General features: G+C 39.7%; 1 protein-coding gene across 1 annotated transcript in view; it reads right to left on the minus strand.

The window, feature by feature from the left end:
- Positions 1-1164: 1164 nt before the first annotated feature.
- Positions 1165-20846, minus strand: part of SAMSN1 (SAM domain, SH3 domain and nuclear localization signals 1) — a 49838-nt gene continuing 30156 nt past the window's right edge. The window contains exons 2-8 of the mRNA XM_054270450.1: positions 18105-18176; positions 17373-17528; positions 15266-15386; positions 13801-13952; positions 11526-11732; positions 9882-10032; positions 1165-1370 (exon numbers count right to left, since the gene is read on the minus strand). Coding sequence (XP_054126425.1) covers positions 1165-1370; positions 9882-10032; positions 11526-11732; positions 13801-13952; positions 15266-15386; positions 17373-17528; positions 18105-18176 — 1065 coding nt within the window. The remainder of the gene's footprint in view (positions 1371-9881; positions 10033-11525; positions 11733-13800; positions 13953-15265; positions 15387-17372; positions 17529-18104; positions 18177-20846) is intronic.

Genomic DNA, 20846 nt, shown 5'->3' on the forward strand with positions numbered 1-20846 from the left:
AAAAAATCCCCCTATTGACTTGACACACAGATTCTTATGGATGCTAAAAATGCTCAGTGGAATTACTATTTACTGTGTTAGTCTTAGAAAAGAGCAGTCTTTGAAATGTAATGACGACATTAAAAATCAAGTATTTTGAAAGGGTTTAAACACATGATTCTGTTTATTATTGAAGGAAGTACTCTAAAAGAAGACAGGCAGTTAAAAATGTGTATTCCAGTGTGAAATATACTGGGAAAAGACAATAAAATCTCATATGAAAGACAGTCAGGTACAATAACCATGTTAGCTTCCAAGTTCTGTATACAAACACATACTCTATTAACAAACTTCACATCACACAAAAAAGGCAACACCTTCACAAAACATTATCATAAAAGCAGAGCACTGATCCTGATGGCTTTTTGCTATGAGTTTGAATTCTCTGTATAATGCTTGGGACAAATGAGAACAGGTGTGAAAAGAACCATAAAAAAATTGCCACTGCCATTTGGATGGCTCTGTTCTTCCACAACATAGAGACCACAGAGAACTAAATTCAGATTCACCCTGCAGTTCTCTCATGGTTCCAGGAAAAAGTACAGGAAAAATGACAGTCTACTTTAGAGCTCACTTTGGAGAAAAGTTGTCTGAAACAGCTTTAATATTAGTGAGAATTGTCTTGGTACTTTTCAAAGTAGAGTGTGACTGTATCCACATTTTTATTATGATGATATATCAATGAAAAACATTCTGTACACAAATCATCAAAACACAGCTGAAAATAGAGACAGTGTGATGAATCCATATATTTTTAAAATAAATATGTACAATATTTACATTTTGGACAGTTCCAGAAATTAACATCTCCAGATTATGAACCACTACCTAAAAAAAAATCCCTACTAATATAGAAAATGCATTTGCTGTACAAATATTTATAAATACTTTTGTATAAACTTCTCAGGGTAAAACCTGTGGATTCATTGAAAAGAAAAACATGAGAAATTCTTATCAACTAACATTTAGCTATCAAGTGTCCACATATGAAACAGTTTGAGCATCATGAATCAGAAAAAAGTAGATTCTCAGTGTTGAGAATATTTTGTATTCTGCTTCTGTGCCACCATACTGACAAATGTGATTTTCTTTTCTGAAAATCTGCAGAAAAGCAGCAGGACCGAATCAGTTTGACTCACTGATTGTTATTGACTGCACCATGTCACACAGGGCTTCTGGGTCTGCTTCTTCTTTACCATTATCTGAATTTTCTGATGAGATGTAACAGCCAGAATCTCTTGGACAGTCATTTAACTGGGATTTGTCAAAACTCTGGTGAGGGCTCAAGTTCTGCGTCTCCTGACCATCCTCACTTTTCTGCTGTTCTTCAGCTAGAAAGAACAGAAAAAAGAAAGAAAAAATTGTCAATACAAGTACCTTGGGAAAGAGCTGAGATAGCAGCATGACTGATCTTGAAGAACTTTGGCAACAGAGCTGGTAACCTACACATGACTACATCAATACATTTTGTCCATCAGAAGCAGAGAGAATTAAAAGTGCGATTACACGAGTGTAACAACACCTGAGCTGACAATGGGGCTGGTCTTTTTCCTTCTGGATGTTTCTCAGAGATGCATGCTGGGGGCTTTGGCCTGATCCTTCATGCTGAGGTCCTTTTTTGGCCTGATCCATTATCCTGAGGCTGTGCAGAGTGCAGCAGTCACTGTGTGTGGTCACCATGCCCACAGCACAGATGGAACCTTCCCCTTCCCAAACTCGTGTATCACAGACTGGGATACTGAATTAACCACTGGGCCTGGTTTAAAACACATTTCTCTATAGATCTGTGTCTTTGGAGTGCAGCCCCACCACCTGATGTGCTCTCTGCAGCACAGAGAATGCGCTGCCCTTCAGAAGTGCCTGGCACAAAGACGCGCCAACCAGCTTTTCTAAGCACCCAGCTTTTCAGCAGGAGTGGGTGGCTGATGGAAACTTCCACCAAGCTCAGCTTGATATCCAGAAGGTTATTTTCCAAAACACAGAAACCTCAGAGGAAGCTAAGCTGCCTAATTTCTGCTGTATAGTTTTTGAATGCTGTTCCAAAACTAAGTAGAGGCAAATTATCTTGCAAATAATTTGCCCTTGTTTAGCTGCTGGATGACTAATCTGTTCAAATTCAAAAATCTGGAACTCAGTGGCAGTATCAACAGACCCCTCAAGAAAAGTTCAACAAGAGAGGACATACAAGTATCTAATGACTCTTATGTGTACTGGTTTTAAATTTCCTCTTCCTCTTCTCTGGCTATGAAGTACATGTTTACTCACAGTAAATTTCTTAAGAAAATAAGCTATAAAATATAAATATTTCCATTTCCTACTTTTTTCTTGTGCTGTTACCAACCACCTGTAGCTGTAGTTTTACTTCAAATTGTATTTGGCTTTCTGAACAAAGTATAGGGAAACATCTCAGAGGAAACAGATGGTTTTGCTCCAGATTTTTATCCCTTCAGAAAAATAGTACCTTTTTGCTTTTGCAAAGAAAGTTCCCTTCTTCTACTTGTTTTGTTCCTCTTTGGTTAAACAGTCAGTTCTGGATCTTTAGTCATATTTAAACTGTCTCAGTTCAAGTCGAAATGGAATGGAAGTCCAAAGATATGAAGGATTTCATGCTGTGTCAAAATCTATATCTATTTTAGTTTCTAGAATTTTAAAATTTTCACAAAGAGCATTCATATAGACTATTATTTCAATAGTTGGAAATTTGGTAAAATGTGAAAGATTTTACATTTGATTTTTTTATCTACCTTCTATTGAATAACACAGAATAAATTAGAAATGAAAGGCTGAAATTTTTCACTCCTTTAAGGTGAAATGGAACAGTGGGAGAGTTTCTTCGGAGACATCGTGTGAGATTGCAACAAGCTTATTTCACAAAACATTTTGATTTGTTGAGAAGCATTTTGAGGTCTTGATGGAAGTCTTGTAGATTTGTTTGGCCTGATTAAATCTGCTTAATATCCTTTAACTTCCAATTGCCTAATAAATTGTAAAAATTAACTGATTTTTTTAAAGAATCCAAAGTCCTAACTTGGTTATTTTTTCAGTAAGGTGTGAGAGTATAGGCTTAAGCAGATGTATTTTGAAGAATAATAAAAAAAAATACTTTAAATATTTTCCAAGGAATAAAAGTCCCACCTTGTTCTCAGCTAAATTAATTGTTAATTGCACTTGCATGCGAGAGCACACGTTGCAGTAGATTTAATTGATATCTGTAACTGTTTGATCTCCTTCTCACTTTACAGAACACAGTTTGTCATGTCAAATGTTATCTCTCTCTTTGCAGGGAAAATATTTGATCATGTAGGGTCCCATTGATTTCTGATTGAAGTCAGGAAGGAATCACAAAGGCGTCGCGCTGGTGAAGGCATTCCCACTGCTGCTGGCAGTGATAGCACAAAATGCAGCACAAAGAGCAGCGATGCCCCAGCAAAGCCTGGTCCTGAGCGTGTCCCCAGCTCCCTGCAGCCCCATCCCACCTTGGGGCAAAGGGAGCCAGGGTTTGTGCAGCACTGGGAGCCCTCCTGCCCTTGGCCTCCCCCAAATCCCCTCGGCCGCCGACGCTGCTCGCTGCCCTCTCATCTTCCCCTCCAGCTCATCTGCTGCCCTGGCAAGCACTGACCTACAAAGGGTTAATCCTGTTTACATTGGCAAGGGCAGAGAGGGGCCCCCATCCACTTTGTTTGTTCTACAATGGGGAGAAGACCGAGTAGCCAGTGGATTAAAAGGAAAATGTGGTCTCAGCCACTGTATTAGTGCCTTGTAACTGGTTGCCTATATAATCTAAGCAGCTCCTATGTGAACAACAGATCCTAATTTTTTATCAATGTCTCCCCAGGGAAAAATGCACAGACAAGCCTGGAACTGAGATTTCTTCTTTTTTTTTTTTTTAATTCTAAATTTAGGTCAATTAGGAAAATGAGAAAATTCTATTTAGAAGACAAATATATGTAAAACTTCCTGTAAAACTAGTTGAATTTTCTTACATGAAAAACTGAAAACCAAAAATATTCAGGTGTTTGAGACAGTAAAAATGCTATATTTTCTATTTTTCATTCTAAGCAGAAAAAGTTGGAAGAACACCCCTCCCCCTCCATTTTTATGAAGAAATGACTGTAAGCAAACTTTGGTGCTTTTTTTTCCTCTTTAAAGCAGTCTTAAATATTATGCAGTAACTACTAAACCATTTGAACAGGATCCTGAGTATTATAAAAATACATATTGTGCAATTTTAGAAGTTGCTTCATGAGAAGAGCAAAGGAACTTTTACTCTTTTTCTTTCTTTTTTTTTAAGCTTTTGGCTCTTCTATTCCTTTCTGCTTAAGTCCTTTCTCTAACATGTACACACTCAAGTTTTACATTAGGAAAGGTGGGTTTGGTGCTTTAATCTTTTGGACATCAGAAGAAAGCCACGCTGCACAGAAAACAGGAATTGATAAAATTAAACTGCCGTTAGATGTTGCGGAATCATCAGAAATAACTATCTTATCAACAAATGGAAGTCCTATCATTTTTCTACAGTAAAGCAGTTTCACAGAAGATAAATGGCTCTCAGTCACTGTTGTCTATGATATGGCCAGAAGAGCCCAAGATATGCATCATTTTGACACATATATTCCAGTACTCTTTCAGACAGTAGGATTATATTCAGACTTCTGAAAAAAATGTGAGGCCTTTAGCCTTGGTGAGAGATGTGTGATGCATCCCTTATCTTCCTCACTACTTAGACCTTTAAAATGAGTTTTTGTTATTCAATGACTTAGATGTGCACGACACGTGCAAGGATAGATTTCTTTTTCCCTTCACCAGCGCTTTTCCCCTTTCTAATGAGGTTAAAGTCCTGATTAGAGAAGCACTTTAAGCTTGGCTTTAAGGGAATTCAGCTCAAGAATGCGCAGAGGTCACTCTGACTCCTGTGCAGTTATGTCAGATGAGTGGCAGGAGGCTTGGATTTTGTCTTGGACAAAAAGAAGGTCACCCAAGAGCAAACCAAACTTCATGAGTGGGCTCTCTGAGAGTTTGCCTTTGTGAGTTTTGTCAGCTGGGCTAGGAGCACTGGGCTCCTGAGTGCTTTAGGCTGAGTCACTCACCTTGCAGCGGTGCCGTACTGAGCAGCACCTTTCAGTAACTAAAGGCTCAAAATCACAGAATCACAGGATACTTGGAACAGACCTCTGGAGATCATCTGGTCCAACCCCCTGCCAAGGCAGGGTTACCTGGAGCAGGTGACACAGGAATGTGTCCAAATGGGTTTGGAGTGTCTCTAGAGAGGGAGACTCTGCTCCCTGTCTGGACAGCTGCTCCAGTGCTCTGCCTCCCTCAGTGTAAAGAAGTTCTTCATGTTGAGATGAAACTTCTTGTGTTTTAATTTATGGCCATTTCTCCTTGCCCTGTCACTGGATCCTACTGAACAAAGTCAGTTTTGGAGGATGAAGCCAGACCTATGTATGTACACATACATACATATATCACCTGTGCCAGTTAGACCATCTAAGTGTGAAAATGAAATGAGATCTCACAATGCATCAAACTCAGAAAGGATCATCTGGGAGCAGTAAAGGACAGTAATTCTTGGAAAAGAGAAACCTGGAGTGGCTTGTGCAGTGCTTTGGACATTCAAAAGACTAATTATTTTGTGGATATTTACAGATATGCAACTTAAAATATTGCATCCACTGAAATCAATGGCACAGCTTTTATGGGAGCAAAAAGTTATTGAACTGATGTGAGAACTTGTGGTGAAAACAGAAATGAGAAGCTTCTTTTTTTAGCTAAAATCTGGAAGCAAACAGATGTGCTGAAAAAAAAAAGGTGAAAAATTCTAATACTCATGCAAGGTTGAGCTTCCTTGGGAAATCTGGAAATATTATGTCCAGGCCAATGTGTTGTACCACAGATCAGAAGGAGAGATTGTCTTTGAGCACTGTTTGACCTTGACAAGGTACTGTATTATCCCTTGTGTTGAAAGGCACTGCCCAGTGTAAAATGGAACTCTTGGTCTCTGATTCTCACGTAAGGGATATGACTGAGAACTGAAAGTCGTGTCCTTATTTATCTCCTATCTTGCTGTCCAAGAACAATAAAAAAAAGAGTAAACCTTATTTGGTATTAGTAGTGGAATTTAAAGTATGATCTGCACTTAAATATGAAAAGCAAGCTAAGGAAATGGATTTGGGGAGATAAGTGTAAAATATTATCCCCCAAATTGCACATATTCACCTTTTGGGGTTTTTCCATAAAATTACCTGCATGCACATATCAAATGGAGTCTAATTTTTCTTTAGCTCAGAGTAGCTTTGGACTAGGATAACCCAGTGGATTTCAGGGGTGAACCTCTTGACTTAAATCATGTATTTGGGAAGAGAATTGAGCCTATTTTGCACACACAGAAACATGTGTCCTGGGAAGCGGTCAAGAAAAGAAGTTCCAAACTTCTTTTAGTACTTTATTCATTAACCATCCAGCAACTGCTTCACTTTAAAAATAGCATCCTACAAAAGCACAGACATCCATCTCCTGTCTAGAAGCCATCTGGGAGAAGAATGGAAAGCTATTAAGAAATACTTTATGAAAAAGCCTTTTTTTTTTTTTCTCACAGCCATGAATTCATGGAAACCAAGACTTTTGCCCCAAATATAAAGGTTTGACCAACTTATAGAAAATCTAAAAAAATGTCTGAGAGGGGGGGAAGGTCATGAGGAGTTTACAAATCCTTGCAATTCTAGGATAGCCTTGCTACATGAAGTACTTGAAGATGATGAATTTGGGCCTGGACTCTCAGGAAGGAGAGAAAGAAGACAGTGCAGTAATAGAAAAAAAATCTGCTTTAAAAAACTGTGTGGTAGCAATTGCTAAATAAAACTTACTTTTTAAAATTCTATATACTTATACCATAAGTAAGAAAATTCTATATTCTCATACTATACCCATAGTATAAGATGGGTAAAATTTGTTCTTTCAAATTCACTCAGGTCTAAATCGCATGTAAGTTTAAAAAAAAGTCACTGCCAAAAATCCTGTATTTTGCATGGCTTTAAGTAGCATATAATGTGGAAACTACTGCTGCAGGTCTTTTGGTCAGAAAACTCAATAAATGTTTATTCTGTGAGATGAATTATACACGAGTATGTGTCATGAAGAAATTACTTAGTATAACATACAATAAATGTCAAGAAAAAGCCAAGGAATGACAAAGAAATTAAAAGCCTTGTAAAAACCTCTGGACATGTCACAAGATCAGATTTCACATTAAACAAATATGAAATCTTGTTTTACTGCATTTATAGGAGGGTCTAGTAAAATGAGGCTATGTTCCAGCACCCTTGGTTGTTCTGAGTAATGGCAGTGTCACAAAAACTCAGAAACCCTTGTATTTCAACTCTGGGCCATACCTGCCTGTCCATCCATTAATCAAACATGGAAGCATGAATGGAATGCAGAGACAGGGAAGTCTTCCAAGCTCTGTGAGGAAGATGGGCCTAGAACAGTAAATAGAGTCCATGGCCTCAGCTTATTTTTAAAAAGTGAACTTTTTACCTGGAAAGTGCTGAAATTCTATCTAGAATTCTCTTGGCCAATAAACAGATTACGTTGTAGCTGTGGATAATTATGCAGCTCACTTCTAAGCAATGCACAAAATCAATTTTAATTAAAAAATCATTTATGCTGGAATGAGCCATGCCCATTTAGGAAGAAAAAAAATATTGACCCAGGAAAGTTCAGTCCAGATGCAGAATTCACTTTCAGAGTAGCACCCAGCTCTTTCAACCCAATTTTCCAATCTGATTGACAGAAGGACAAAGAGGTCAAACGATTCGTACAACGTCAGACTCACGCGGAGCTTATCCCCAAGATCATCTTGACACCCTGTCTTTTGTTATAACAACTTAACAGATAGCTACTCTCCAGTTTGGTCTTTAGTATCCTCCTTTCTGGAACAGCTTGTTCAGTTCTGTCCCCACCAGTCATGTGACAAAGGCTCTGACCCCTCTGAACCAGACACGGTGAGGATTCAAGAGCCAAACTAGGGCAGTATTTACTCATGGCTTACCCTAAAATATACACAAATCTTACAAAATTTAACTAGACTTAAATGAATGCTTATAGCTGGTATGACACAAAAAGGTGTTGAGGTTCTGGTCCCTGTGAGCATTCAGAAATTATGGGAAAATTACTTGATTGAATTTGAATACTGGAAAGATTTGCTGTACCTACCTAAAATGCATGTGAAACAAATATTCATTTCACGTCTTGAAATGAGACTACAGTGGCGTCACTGATTCTGAAGCATGGACCCCTTTATAAGATTTAATGGTATTATTCCCAGAGCTGTTGCAAGAATTTGAACTATTAAACCATGCAGATAACATCAGGGACACTGTTTTGCCTGGAGAAGTGACTAAATCCTATGCTGCCAACGTAGGAAGAACCCAATTTGGGTAATAGGGTGAACATATTCATTTTCAGAATATGGGACATACAAGGACCTTAGGTTTGGTTTTTGCACAGGTGCATGAGGAACATTAGGGGTTAATACACATTCAGTGTTGAAAGCTGCTTGCTCTGCTTTTTGTTACCCAGCCAATACAAATAGCAAACCAGACTCTCACCACTACAGAGCAGTTCAGCACTCGTGTGGTCTGTTAGAAACCATTATGTTAAAGTTTGGCTTTCACACCTATGCAAAACTGCAAAATTACAATCTAGCATTTTTCTTTACTATTTTTCTTGTGTTAAATGTGGAAAAACATTCTCAGTAATAGGTGCAGAAAGCACAGCAAGGCTGGTTCCCACAGCAAACACACCATACTCAGTATGTACATTTTCAGGTGCCTTCCTGGCAGATCCCTGCAGTAAAACTTGTGCAAAATGTAATCCTTTTATTTTCTGGATTCACTCTTACAATATTTGCTTCTACGTAGACAGCCCTTCAAGAGTTTTTTTCAAACCTGTCATCTCACAAAGCTATAGACCAGAAAGAACTTCTGAACCTGGAGGGCAAAGAAAACCTTTCTAATGGCACTCCAACAAATTTGCAAGAGCCTTTCACTGGAAGCTGAATAAGAACAGGAACAACTTAAGGTACAAATGGGGTCCCGAAAAAAGCCCAAACATTCAGGAAAAAAAAATGGAAAGCTGTCTACATACTGAGGAGATAATAAGTGGATGCCTGAAAAAAATTGCTATTAAACTATCTCAGGAAGACATTGTTTATCCTTCTCTCTCTTTTTTCTGTGCTTCTCAATTGGAAGTGCACATTTGATGACATGACTGCTCAGCATAGGGTGAGTATGCACAAATATTAATGAAGATGAAAACCCCTCCCTTCTCATTTGGCTGAGTATCTAATTAAGTACATGCTTAGCTGTAGTTTCTACAAAACTGACAAAATTATTTACAGACTGGAAATATCATTAAAATATCATAAAAAAAGTTTTTCCTGTTTTGTATCCTAGCTTTTCCACTCCCCACAAAAGGCACAAGTGAAGAAAACAAAATGGTGATCAATACATGTGCATAAACAAAATGGTGACCAATACACATGCATATATAGACCCCATATGTTCAACTCTTGGAAGCTCACCAGAAACACAAGTTAGATTAACTTTGAGAGAAGAATGCAAACCAGCTATTATATTTATTTTTTATATATTTTTTACACTATGTTTTTACAAAAAAAAATGCTAATTTGGATAAGGATTTAAGTGTGGGATGAAGCGAGGGAAGAAAAAGTTTGTAATTATCTGCAGAACGCTGTTTAAAAAATTAAAGAAAATTCTTTGACCTAAGCTCTCTTTTGCTTAAGATATTAGTGCATATAATCTTGATAAATCTCAAACACTTACTGTCACAGTCCTGGAGATTTTCAATTGCTGATAACAACCTCGCCCTGTCTTCTGGGTCAGAAATATTTAATTCAATAAGGTGGCTTTCATGTAGATCCTTTAAGTCCTCTAGAGTTTCATAGCCATTCAGCAGGAGGGTCGAGGCATATTCCTACAAAAGGAAACAAACAAATCCTCTCATGGAAACAAGCACTAAGTTTAGTAGAGGAATAGGCACGATTTCACTTTTTCTTTTTGGCCAGGTTGAAATGGGCTCTGTTCTCCAGTCCAATTGGAGAGGTGGGGAGCAAGAGGGAACAGAGGCAGAGATGCCTGGGAGCCCTCCTGGCCATGCCAGCATCTGTGCCTGAGCTCCCTAGCACAGCCCAGCAGCAAGCAGGACCAGGGCAGAGCTCTGTCAGAAATTATTGAATTTGCTGAGGGTCTGGACTGTTGTGGGTCACTCCATGAGTGTCTCCCACTCTGAGCCCAGGAGGGGCTCTGAGGTGAGGGGTGCTCTGCCTTTTCACAGGAGAACCCCTTGATCCAAGCAAGGGGAGAAGCAGAGGGAGCCCTGGGCCCTGCTGTGTCACACAAGGTCCCCCTTGAGCTGTGTGTCAAGTCAGTACAAACCTCTGTGCATGCTCCAGGGAAAGGAGTGTTTGCATCAGCAGCAAAGCAATTACCCTTATTAAAAATGTGACTTGTAAATCACGACCTCATTACACTTTGACACTCAGTCAAGATCTAGGGTTGCAGAGAGGGAGAGAGGCTCAACATGAGCCTGGTGCAAAAATACTATTGCTCCCTAAAGATCACAAGAAATGAGAAACACAAATTCTCAGTTTTGGCTCTGGAGTCAGACTGCAGCCCTCCCCCTGAAACATCCACAGCCACACATCTCCTGTACTCAAACACACAGCTGCAGTCAGGCTGAGCTGACAAGTCACCAGTGTCCCTCTCTGAGTGGCACAGCCACATGATGAGGTAAAATGTAGTTCTATAAACCACTCATGCCTTTCCTGGTCTTAGAAACTCAGAACCAGACACAGTTAAGGGATAAGGGGGTTTTACCTCAGTATTTAATAAGGATCCTTATTGGTGCACACTTCACCAGGGTGGAATGTGTCACAGTGCACCCACACCACTGATTGTGTAGACAATTTTTAGACCTTATAAATTAGCATATCTAACAAGGATGCCCCAATGGGAGGCCTGGATGAATGGTGTGATATTCCTCCATCCATGGAATTCCCCCCTGGATGGGCCAAATCTGGTTTACAGGATATTTTCTAGAGAGGACCTTGGTTTCCCAAGACAGTGTCGGGTTTTCGGTCCTCCTACTACAAGGTCTTTAGGATGTTTGGTCTTCTGGCATAACAAAGTACTGAGGCTATGTTAAATTATCAGACTTTAAGAATTACAAGTATGCATGCTAAGGATACCGAGGTTACATAGAAGTTATATAAAATGTATATAAAGAAAAGGCAAAAATTCATCTTGGCATCACTCACATCAGATAAAAGACAGACACGAGGTTGCTTTGCTTTGATGACATGAAAATTGCTGAAACCTGCCTTTCTCCTGCTGCCTGTAAATGACATTCAAACCAGAGCACACAGAAAGGGAACATTTCAAACAGAGCTGGGAAATGCCTTGGCTGACCTGCAGGTGGACACATTCCAGGAGCTCTTGCAGTGTTTTAGGCTTGGTCCTTTTGCTTCCTCTGTGTGGGTTTATCCTTCTGGGTGCAGCTTCTTCCTCCAAGATAATATCCACATAAATGAACTTGAAATTTCCTACTTTGTTGTTCAGCATGCCTGTCCATATGCCCATGGGAGTTTTGCAGATGATATCTATGATGTCTCCTTTCTAGAACAATAAAAAAAGCACAACACAGCTTACACTTCTGGTTTGTTATATGTAGCTTTTCCTCTGTGGACCAAAACCAGCACTAGTCAGTGTGAAGTAACTTTTTAATTATCTAGATTTAGTGCCTTTGCTTTTATAAAATCCCAGGAAAATAATTACAGAAAGTGGAGCTAGTCCTTATCTCCAAACCTTTGTGAAGGAGAGGTGAGCACAAGCAGCCCCTCTCACTATTTTTGTGCTCCACTTGGTCCCTGAAAAGGGATAGGGTTGCATCAGCAGTTAACTTTTGTCATGGGCAGTGGGCATAGTTTTGGCAAAAAGCAAGGGATGACTGTAAGGTTATTTTCAAAATATGTGCCATAGCATTTACAGAATAATCTTATTATCTAGCCTCTCAAGGATCTCCAAAAAAGATAGCTGATCTATGTGAAAGGTGGACTCCTACCCATTTTACAGGAAAAATCACTGTCTACATTTCTCAAAGACAATAAAGAACATTTAACACCCCTAACAAATACGAGTGCTGGAAAAGGTGACAACTCAGCTATTTCAAGGAGGGTTTTTGGTGAAGGTGTTCACAGCCACATTGTGGGAACCAAGGTCTCAGCTCAGGAAAACAGTCATTCTGAGTAATTCTCATAGTAAAAAGGCTCTTACAAAGTCATGCACCCTACACAATTTGCTTCCAAGAACCTCAAAAATGAGCCCTCTCTTCTTGGCATGTATCACAGAAAAATGCTGAAAGCCTTTGAAGAGTTATCCAACAAATGCCTGCTTCATTTGGGATTCTGTTACAAAGTTAGAAATCAAACTCAGTTTGTTTAGATGTGTCCCCACCTCCACAGTTTACATCTTTTCTGGTCTGGTCAAGGAACAGCAAGTCAAGTGGTCACCCTAGTTTTTGTACAAACCCAAGTACAAAACTGACTGTGAGCTGGTGACCTGGTTTAGTTAGAACATGGGGCTCAGAGCTGTGAGCACATTTGAAGTGGAAAATAAACAAACATTTATCTAAAGGTCTACAAGCACATGTTATTCTACAAACTCATGCAGGCTCAGGAACTTCAGATGTGGATGCAGGTCAGGATTAGGCAGTGGCTCCAAGCCAAGCTGCAGATGCACTTTGAATTCAGATTCGGGGTACTGAAATTTTGTGTGATAAATCCAGGGAATTTCAACCCTAAGTATCAGCTTATAATTCCAAAATACACCACCCTAATTAATAAAAAAAGAAACCTATATGAGCCAGCAGATATTTGCCATTTAAATAATTAAAATTTTTTAAGTGTATTAAAAGAAATGCCCTAGATGTGGGTGGAAATGGAGGGTAAGTGTTGAAGACTGTGAATACCAGCAGAGCAACAGCTCTCATGTAGGCCAGAGAGGAGAAGAAGGAGTCTGTGTGAGAAACAGGATTTGGCAAAATGAAGCAGCTGTGAAGAAGGAAAGAGTCTGAACGGCTGGGGGTTTTTAAGTAATGTTCAACTGGGCCTCTGTTTGTTGCACTTCTTCTTCACTCACACAGCCACAGGTTCACAGAGACAGGTGAACCCCAGAAGGTTCACAGCTCAAATATAGGCTTAAAGAAAAGTTTAATGGAAAGGGAAGCTGTTTTTATTAAAGGCCACTGAGCTTTGGATATATCCTTGTTGTGACTGGGAAAGCTTGAGGAGACAACTTCATATTCCATGAGATTTTACTCTTTCTTACTCCAGGCCCTGCATATGTGTTGCATGCTTCCCACATACAACGTCCCAATTGTCCCATGTTGTATGTGGGAAGCAACACATATTTTACTCTGAGGAAGGCTGGGGTAGGTAGGGAGATGCCATGAAGGGATTCCTACCTGGAATGAGTGCCTTAAAAAGCCTTTGGCAGCACTTGGCTTTGCAGCCTTGTCTGAACTAAGTCCTAACAGGAGCATTGCGAAACCAAACCTGCCTTGCTTTTAGAGTGTTCCACGTGCTTGAGCAGGTAAAAATTCATTATTAGATGTATTATTCAGATGTAAAATATGGTGTCCCTGGCATTGCTAGTGGGAGAGAAGGGGTCCTGGTGGCTGTCCTACCTTGATTTTGAGCGAGTCAGTGTCGTAAGGGCTGGGTGTGAAGTCGGTGTGCACCTTGGCGCGGCCGCAGAAGGGGCCGTTGTAGGGCACCTCGTCGTCCAGACGCAGGCTGTCCCTGTTGCTGGTGCCATCCGAGCAGCTGGTCACCCCACCTGGGAGAGAGGCAGCTTGAGACACCCCTGCACCAAATCCCCACACAGGCAACTCTGCACAACAGCCCAAAGGAAGGGTTCAATATCACAGAATCAGAGACAGAGCATACCCTGTGTGGGTTTGACACCTTCCAGGATAACTGCATTCAGTAAAAATCATGCTACAAGACACAGCACAAAATGGGTAGGAGATCTTTCATTAATATCTTCCCTAAAGTAATCTTTTTCTGGTGATGATACTAATAGACTATGCATTTTATTTACAGACTTTTTGAAATATTACCTCTGCAGATTAATAAAATGTACCCTAAAAGTGCAATTTAAGGAATTAATTCTGCTGAACTTCTCCTGTTTATTCTGAGAAACGAAAACAAGTACTGTAGAAGTTATTTTATTTCATTCCAGAGCTAGCTGAAACATCAAAGGAACCTGCATTGCAGAGGAAATTTTAATCTTATCAACATTTCTGCCTGTCATTTTATCCAAGTTGAGCAATAAAATATCAGCAGAGTAATTCAAGCAAATTTGAGCAAGCTCTGCAATATCCCATCCAAATATGTTTTCAGATAAGAGCAGCAGTGTATTGGAAGTAAACTCCCATATACGATTTTCACAAATCACGTCACAGAAAATGATCATAAAAATGGTTTTGTTTGAGGTGATTGCTTAAGTGCACAGCTCCATCTCAGGGCCAGATTAACTCTAAGTGCAAATGGTCTGGACTGCAGCTCCAGGCTGCACTCAGGGCTGAGCAGTGCCTGTAGGATGGCACAGCAGTGTAATCAGGGATATCTGTGACCTGCCACCCAGCAGATACCCACAGCAGGGCAACACAGAGAGAGCTGGAGGCACATCTCTCATCAGAGACTCCTCTGGGCAAGGCTGCCCTCATGGGGGAGGGTTTTCAGTGGGTTTCAGGTGGGCTATGTCTCTCTGCATCATGTCCCAAAGCTGCCAGGTGAGACCCACATCCCCCATCATATTGTGTGGCTGCACCCAGGGATCGCAAACTCAGCACTGAGGCAGTGATAACCCCACAAAAATTTGTTGTATATATACCAGCACTATGCCCTATAATTCATGTTATTTTTCCCTTCAGCTAGTATTTCCACTCTTAAAAACACTCAACTTATTTCTGGATAGATGTATACCTACCCTAGCTGCTAGCCATTCAACCAAATTACACTTTTGTCTGCCAGAATGAAGAGCTCTCTACCATCACATTTTTGATCACCAGCTCTGATTCCACAGGCATAAGCAATAACTATATTGATCCAGTGACTGAATGAGAAGTATAGGTGTCTTGTACTTACTAGATGAGCTCTGGCCACTGTTCAGACTGTAGAGACTTTCCAAAGAGTCACTGGTTTTTAGGGAGACCTTCTCAGTGTGTGCTCCACCACCAGGATCACTGTCTTCTTTTCCCTCTTCATTCTTTAACACAAAAAATCCAATGTTAACCACAAAGAAATGTGTTTTAGAGAATTTTTTTTTTGTTTTGAAGCATCATTGGAGATTGGTTCATAATTGCACTTTATTAAGAACTCCTTTGTGAGAGAAGGCATTTTAGAAGCTGGTACTAACATGCCCAACAATCACCTCCAGTATTTTATTATCCTGGAGAAATTCCCTCTTGTTTCTGCCCCACTCACTTCATCGCCTCCCTGCTCAAAGGAAGACTGCAGCACACCATGGCAGAGCTGAAAGCTTGGAATGGAAAATTTGTGGGCAGCCTGATAAGATTTTGTCTGCTTGTCTCAGAGAGGGAAATACAAAGCTCAGCTCTGAAGGCAGGTGGGGAAGAGCTGGCTGGCACAGCTGTGTTTTGCACTGAACTTGTGAGGACGGTGGTTGCTTGTGGCAGGCTGGGGACAGCTTGCACACACATGGGGCACTGGTGTGTTCCAACACCGTGCTCACCACGCTGCCCAGCATTCACCCTGTCCTCGAAATCCAGGGCATTTCAGAATTAACAGGTGCATGTTTCTCTCACAAAGTCTAATGGTGTATGAAATTGGCCCCTTGAGTTTATCCCAATAAATCACACCTCAGGAGTCACAGCCTGTTCAGAACAATAAGATCCATATTTCAGTCACAGTTAAGTTAGAAACGATGTAACAGATAAATTAAATAGGGATGATCTTTTAAAAGGAAGGATTTTTCAGTAAAATTCATCATGTTGCATGTGATACCCGATGCAACTGAAACTTCCTTCAGCACATTGTATTTGGGGAAAAATTAGTTATTCACGAGTTAGATGATGAAGCAAAGATGACAGCGCATGTGTGAATTAGAGACCCATACAGGTACATATCAGGCAGAGCACTGAAATGAAGAACTATACTGGTTTCCAACAAGAATTGTGCTTGTTACAGCAGCCAGCAGCATAACAGATTAATCAGGAGGCTGGTATTGATTGTCATCATCTCCTGCAGGAAGGAAGATCATGCTACATGTGTGTCCAACCAGATAATCCATTGAATTTCTGTCATGGGAATTGTTGCTTTAAATGTGCAGAAAGGAAATATAAAAATATAATATAAAGATCATCGATTGCACTTTAGAAAAAAAAAATAAAAGAAAACTAAACTAATGAAATACAAATCCTTGTCTTGGTCCTCCAAAAGGCATTTAAGGTATCCTGTGAAAAATTGTTTTCTACTTGTGACATTCCTCATTGATTTTCCTTACTTACCTTATATTGACATGGGAGATAGGATGCAGACTAGATAGATTTTTGAGGGGATTGTTACGTGTGACAAGTTTTTTTTCTTATAGTTTTAAATTTTGGAACTTACTGATACAAAGTATTGAGAAAACAGGATTTTAAATTTTGGAACTTACTGACACAAAGTACTGAGAAAACAGGGTGTTCAGTATGTGCAAGATTATGTTTTTTATGTTTAATAAAGATAGTTCCACTAAGATTAGATAAGGTAAAAGGAGATAAGTCATATGAGCTGGAATTCTCTAGGATGCTGGCTGACCTTTACAAAGTGGACTTCAGAAATAATTCTTGTATTGGGAGATAAATTCTTTTAATGAAGCTTTTTGTACACACTGAGCATCACAGTTGATGCTCAACATCACAGATGATGGGGTTCAATCAATACTCCCTTGTGTCCACATGAGGAGGGGTTTTGGGCTCATATAAATGTTCCTCAATGAAAAAGCAAAATTAAAAAGTAAAATTCTTATGACTCTTGAGCCCTTGCTGTGTGATTTGTGTGTACACTAAAAAGCACATGAAAGAGCAGGTACATACCAAAAGCTGGCTTAGTTCAGTATGTGTTGTTACCCTGGGTTTGTGGTTTATCACAGCTGAGGACAGTTGAAACATGAACAGAAAAAATGCACATAATATTTTTTACTACTTCATGTGTATTTCCAACAAACACAAAGCTCTTAGACTGTATTTACCATCTCCTCAGAGAGTGCCTTGATGTATTTTTTGCCCATCTTTTTCCTCATGGTAAGTGAAATGGCTCTCATCTTCTTACTCAGGCTTCCTCCATTGCTTGCTGCTTTGATTTGTACTGCCTCCCCAATGTCACTTATAGTCTCCAGCTCAGATATCTGTTTGAAATCAAAAAGTAGGCAATAACTCACCACAAAAATAAAACACAGCAAGCTGAAGCAGAAATTACAGGAAATATTAAGGACACTAACACAGTTAGCATGACAATATTCAGTCATGGTCATTTTCCTTGGAAACTGTGTACCTAAACAGGTTTGCAGCACAATACTCTATGTATGAATGACAGAAAGAAAATGTATTTTATGGTAGGTAATGTTGTTTCCCATTATTTATTGTCCCTAGTATCAATAAGAATTGAGGGAATTTTTGCAGAGGTCTTGAAAACAAAAGTGATATATCTGTGGGTTACTTGTAAAATGCTGGTTACTTTGGGCATGCACCAATATGAAATGAACTTTTTTTTTTTAATTGTTTCCATTTTCACATCAAAATGCCAAAGTTTAAGTGTGATTCTCTTGTTTATTTTTTTGTCAAGGCCTCAATCACCAAACAGATACAGGTATACAAGTGAAGTTCTCAGCACTGCAAAATTCACACAAGAGCTTCCCAATGTTTTTTGCATAACTGTCATGGGAAAGTGAACTGCAGAAATTCAAAGTTTGGGTTCTACAGACCTCAGCTGAATCATCTGTCTTTGATATCGAGTGGTGCCTGAAACGGTCAAAGCTCCCAAAGCTGCTCGTGCGCTGCAAAAGAAGAGAAGACAAACCTTGACTCACTGCTGCTCTTCTGCTTTGTTCTCTTATTAAGACTTAAAAACTGTTAAGCCACCTGTTGGTGTTAAAAATCCCTCCCATATCAGTGGGCCATGAACTGCTGCATCCAGCTAGAAACAAAATATGAGATGGCTGTAGGGGAAAAAATAATTATGACTGTACGGGCAGAAGTAGAAAAATAAGTCAGAGAAACAATACTGCTTCAAATACTAATTAAGTAATGGATATGATTATGAGTCCTTCTACATCTGTTTCACATTACTTATGTATGTAAATAACCATGCATTATTTGAAGGTAAGAAAGACTTGTTTATGAGTTTCAAAAAAAAAAAAGTGTCATCATAAATATGGTACAAGCAATAGACTTGGTTTTGGTGGTGTGAATTGTGGCAATTTATACAATGTATTTTTGCAGCTGGGAAGACAATTTATGATTCTTTACCATCAGGAATGAGCAAGGACTGCTGAGGATTATGAATACATCTTGTCCAAAATGCACACATTGCAGAGGGAGTAAGTAACAAAATAATCAGGCAGGCCTCCTGATTTTCTTACCAATTTTACAATTAGAAATTCTGATTTTTAAACATAAGTAGGTACAATTTTTTGCCATGCCACAGCTTTACTTGGCTTAACAAAGCTGCATCACCTGAGGTGTGCTTTAAGAGACAGCGAAAGTATTGCTCTGCCTTCCTTCTAGTTTTCACTCTTTGTGCATGTGGATAAATAGCATGGAAAGGAGGGAGGTGGCACAGCAGATTTTGAGGAGTGGGGTCATACAGAAATACCTGCCAGACATGCTCAGGCAGAGCTGCCTGACACTGCACTGCCCATGGGGGCAAAATGCATAAAATCACATTGATGCCAAGCTGGGAGTCCCTTTAAGTGTGTCCCTAGAAACAGCCAAAATTTGGACATCTATCCTCTCTACAGTGCCTTTAAGAGCATGTTTTAATGTCTTCACCAATACTCACAGCTGTATCTAGAATGGGTTGGGTTTTTTAAGTACTTCCCTCTTCCATACTACATGAAAATCTTTAATGCAGTACGAGAGTTCTTGAGCAGGGCTCTCTATTATACATGAGGCAATATAAACTCAGTCTATTTCTGAGTCTTCAAAATCCCCTCTGGAGGAAAAAGACACTGAACAAAATAGTAAACCACAAAATAAATGCGCACTGTCTGATTTAATAAGTGATTTCAGAGTATCTGGGCTACAGCTTTTCCTGTAGTTATTCATCATTTTGCCTCGCCCATATGATTTCAGCCAAACTAGTTCCTTGTTCCATTGCTTCCTTCCCCCACCCCCAGCCACATGAGTCATATTTTCATCTCCCCCAGATTTCTAAAGCACTGTGCACTCTTCACCTGGCATCTCCAGCTCCCTCCTTTTGCTGTCAATCCTCACAAAAGGCTTGTGAGCTCCCAGCTTTCCTATTACAGAGTTCCAATCTTCTCCACCAGGCAAGAATGGCCATGAGGCAGCCTCAGGAGCAACAGAGGTAGAACATCCTTTGGGCAACCAAAGAGGAGGAACAAAGGACTGGTTTGGGAGCACACTTAGGGCTGGCATGGACCTGCTTCCTGAGAAGTTAAGGAGGAATCCCTCCTTGATATATTTCCCTATTTCCCCAAACTTATTTATTAACCAGTTCTGCCACCTCCCCCAAAAAATGAATGTGGACAAGGCAGTGGGAGCCTGAGCAGAGTCAGATGGAAGAGAAAAGCCTACCCATATTTTGGCTCCATATTCTAAGCAGTGCAGCTTAAAAGAATAATAACATCTTTTTTTTCCCCCCTGCCCTATATTTCTGGGTACATCTAACCTGAAAAATATTTCCAGCCAAAGGTTATTTGAAGAAACTGACCCAGATTTGTGAATATTTTTGGACAACTATAATGACATTTACTATTCACTGAGGGGAAAATAAAAAAGAAAATACAAAAATCATTTGTTATTGATTGTAAAATCTCTGTTGTCTAAACACTGTGGTTTGTTTTTTTTTTACATTGTGGAACTGAAAATTACTATTTGAATTGTACATTTAATTTTATCTAAAATTCCCATAAAAAGCTTTGCTATTAAGTAGATGAAGAACATCCTTTGACAAGGGGTTAGCTCAATAGTATGATATAAAAACACAGCCCTGAGGATTATGGTTCTATTAGACAGGATTAACACCTTTGACTAGCTTGTCAGCCCAGCCAAATGTGCCCTGCAGCACAGAGCAGGAGGGAGAAGGGAGCCTGGGATTCACAGCAACACTGGGAAGGGAAAGTATAAAATTGTCTCAGCAATCTCTAAACATACATTGACCTTTCTGCTGCATTCCAACACTTCAATATGTCTAGTAGGAATAAGTGTATATTAAAGTGCAGATGTGCTGGAAATAGTTTAAAAGGAACAAGAGGGAAAACATTGTTTAGTGTTGGTCTTACCTATAAACACTTGAGCACAGTTATTCTTTTTTGACCCTCGAAACAACCTTATATCCTACATGTGCAGGAGCCTGGGGCTATTGGTAGTGTACTTCAATGCTGCTTCATCCTTATTAAATATTAATAAGGGTTACAGGATGATTTCCACTGTTCTAGATAATGGTGTTGCTGCACTGGAGGGCTGCTTCAGCAGTTCTCTAC

Source organism: Melozone crissalis, unplaced genomic scaffold, assembly GCF_028551555.1.
Source record: "Melozone crissalis strain CALT ecotype California unplaced genomic scaffold, PUWL_Pcris_2 ptg000009l_1, whole genome shotgun sequence".
Classification (NCBI taxonomy): Eukaryota; Metazoa; Chordata; class Aves; order Passeriformes; family Passerellidae; genus Melozone; species Melozone crissalis.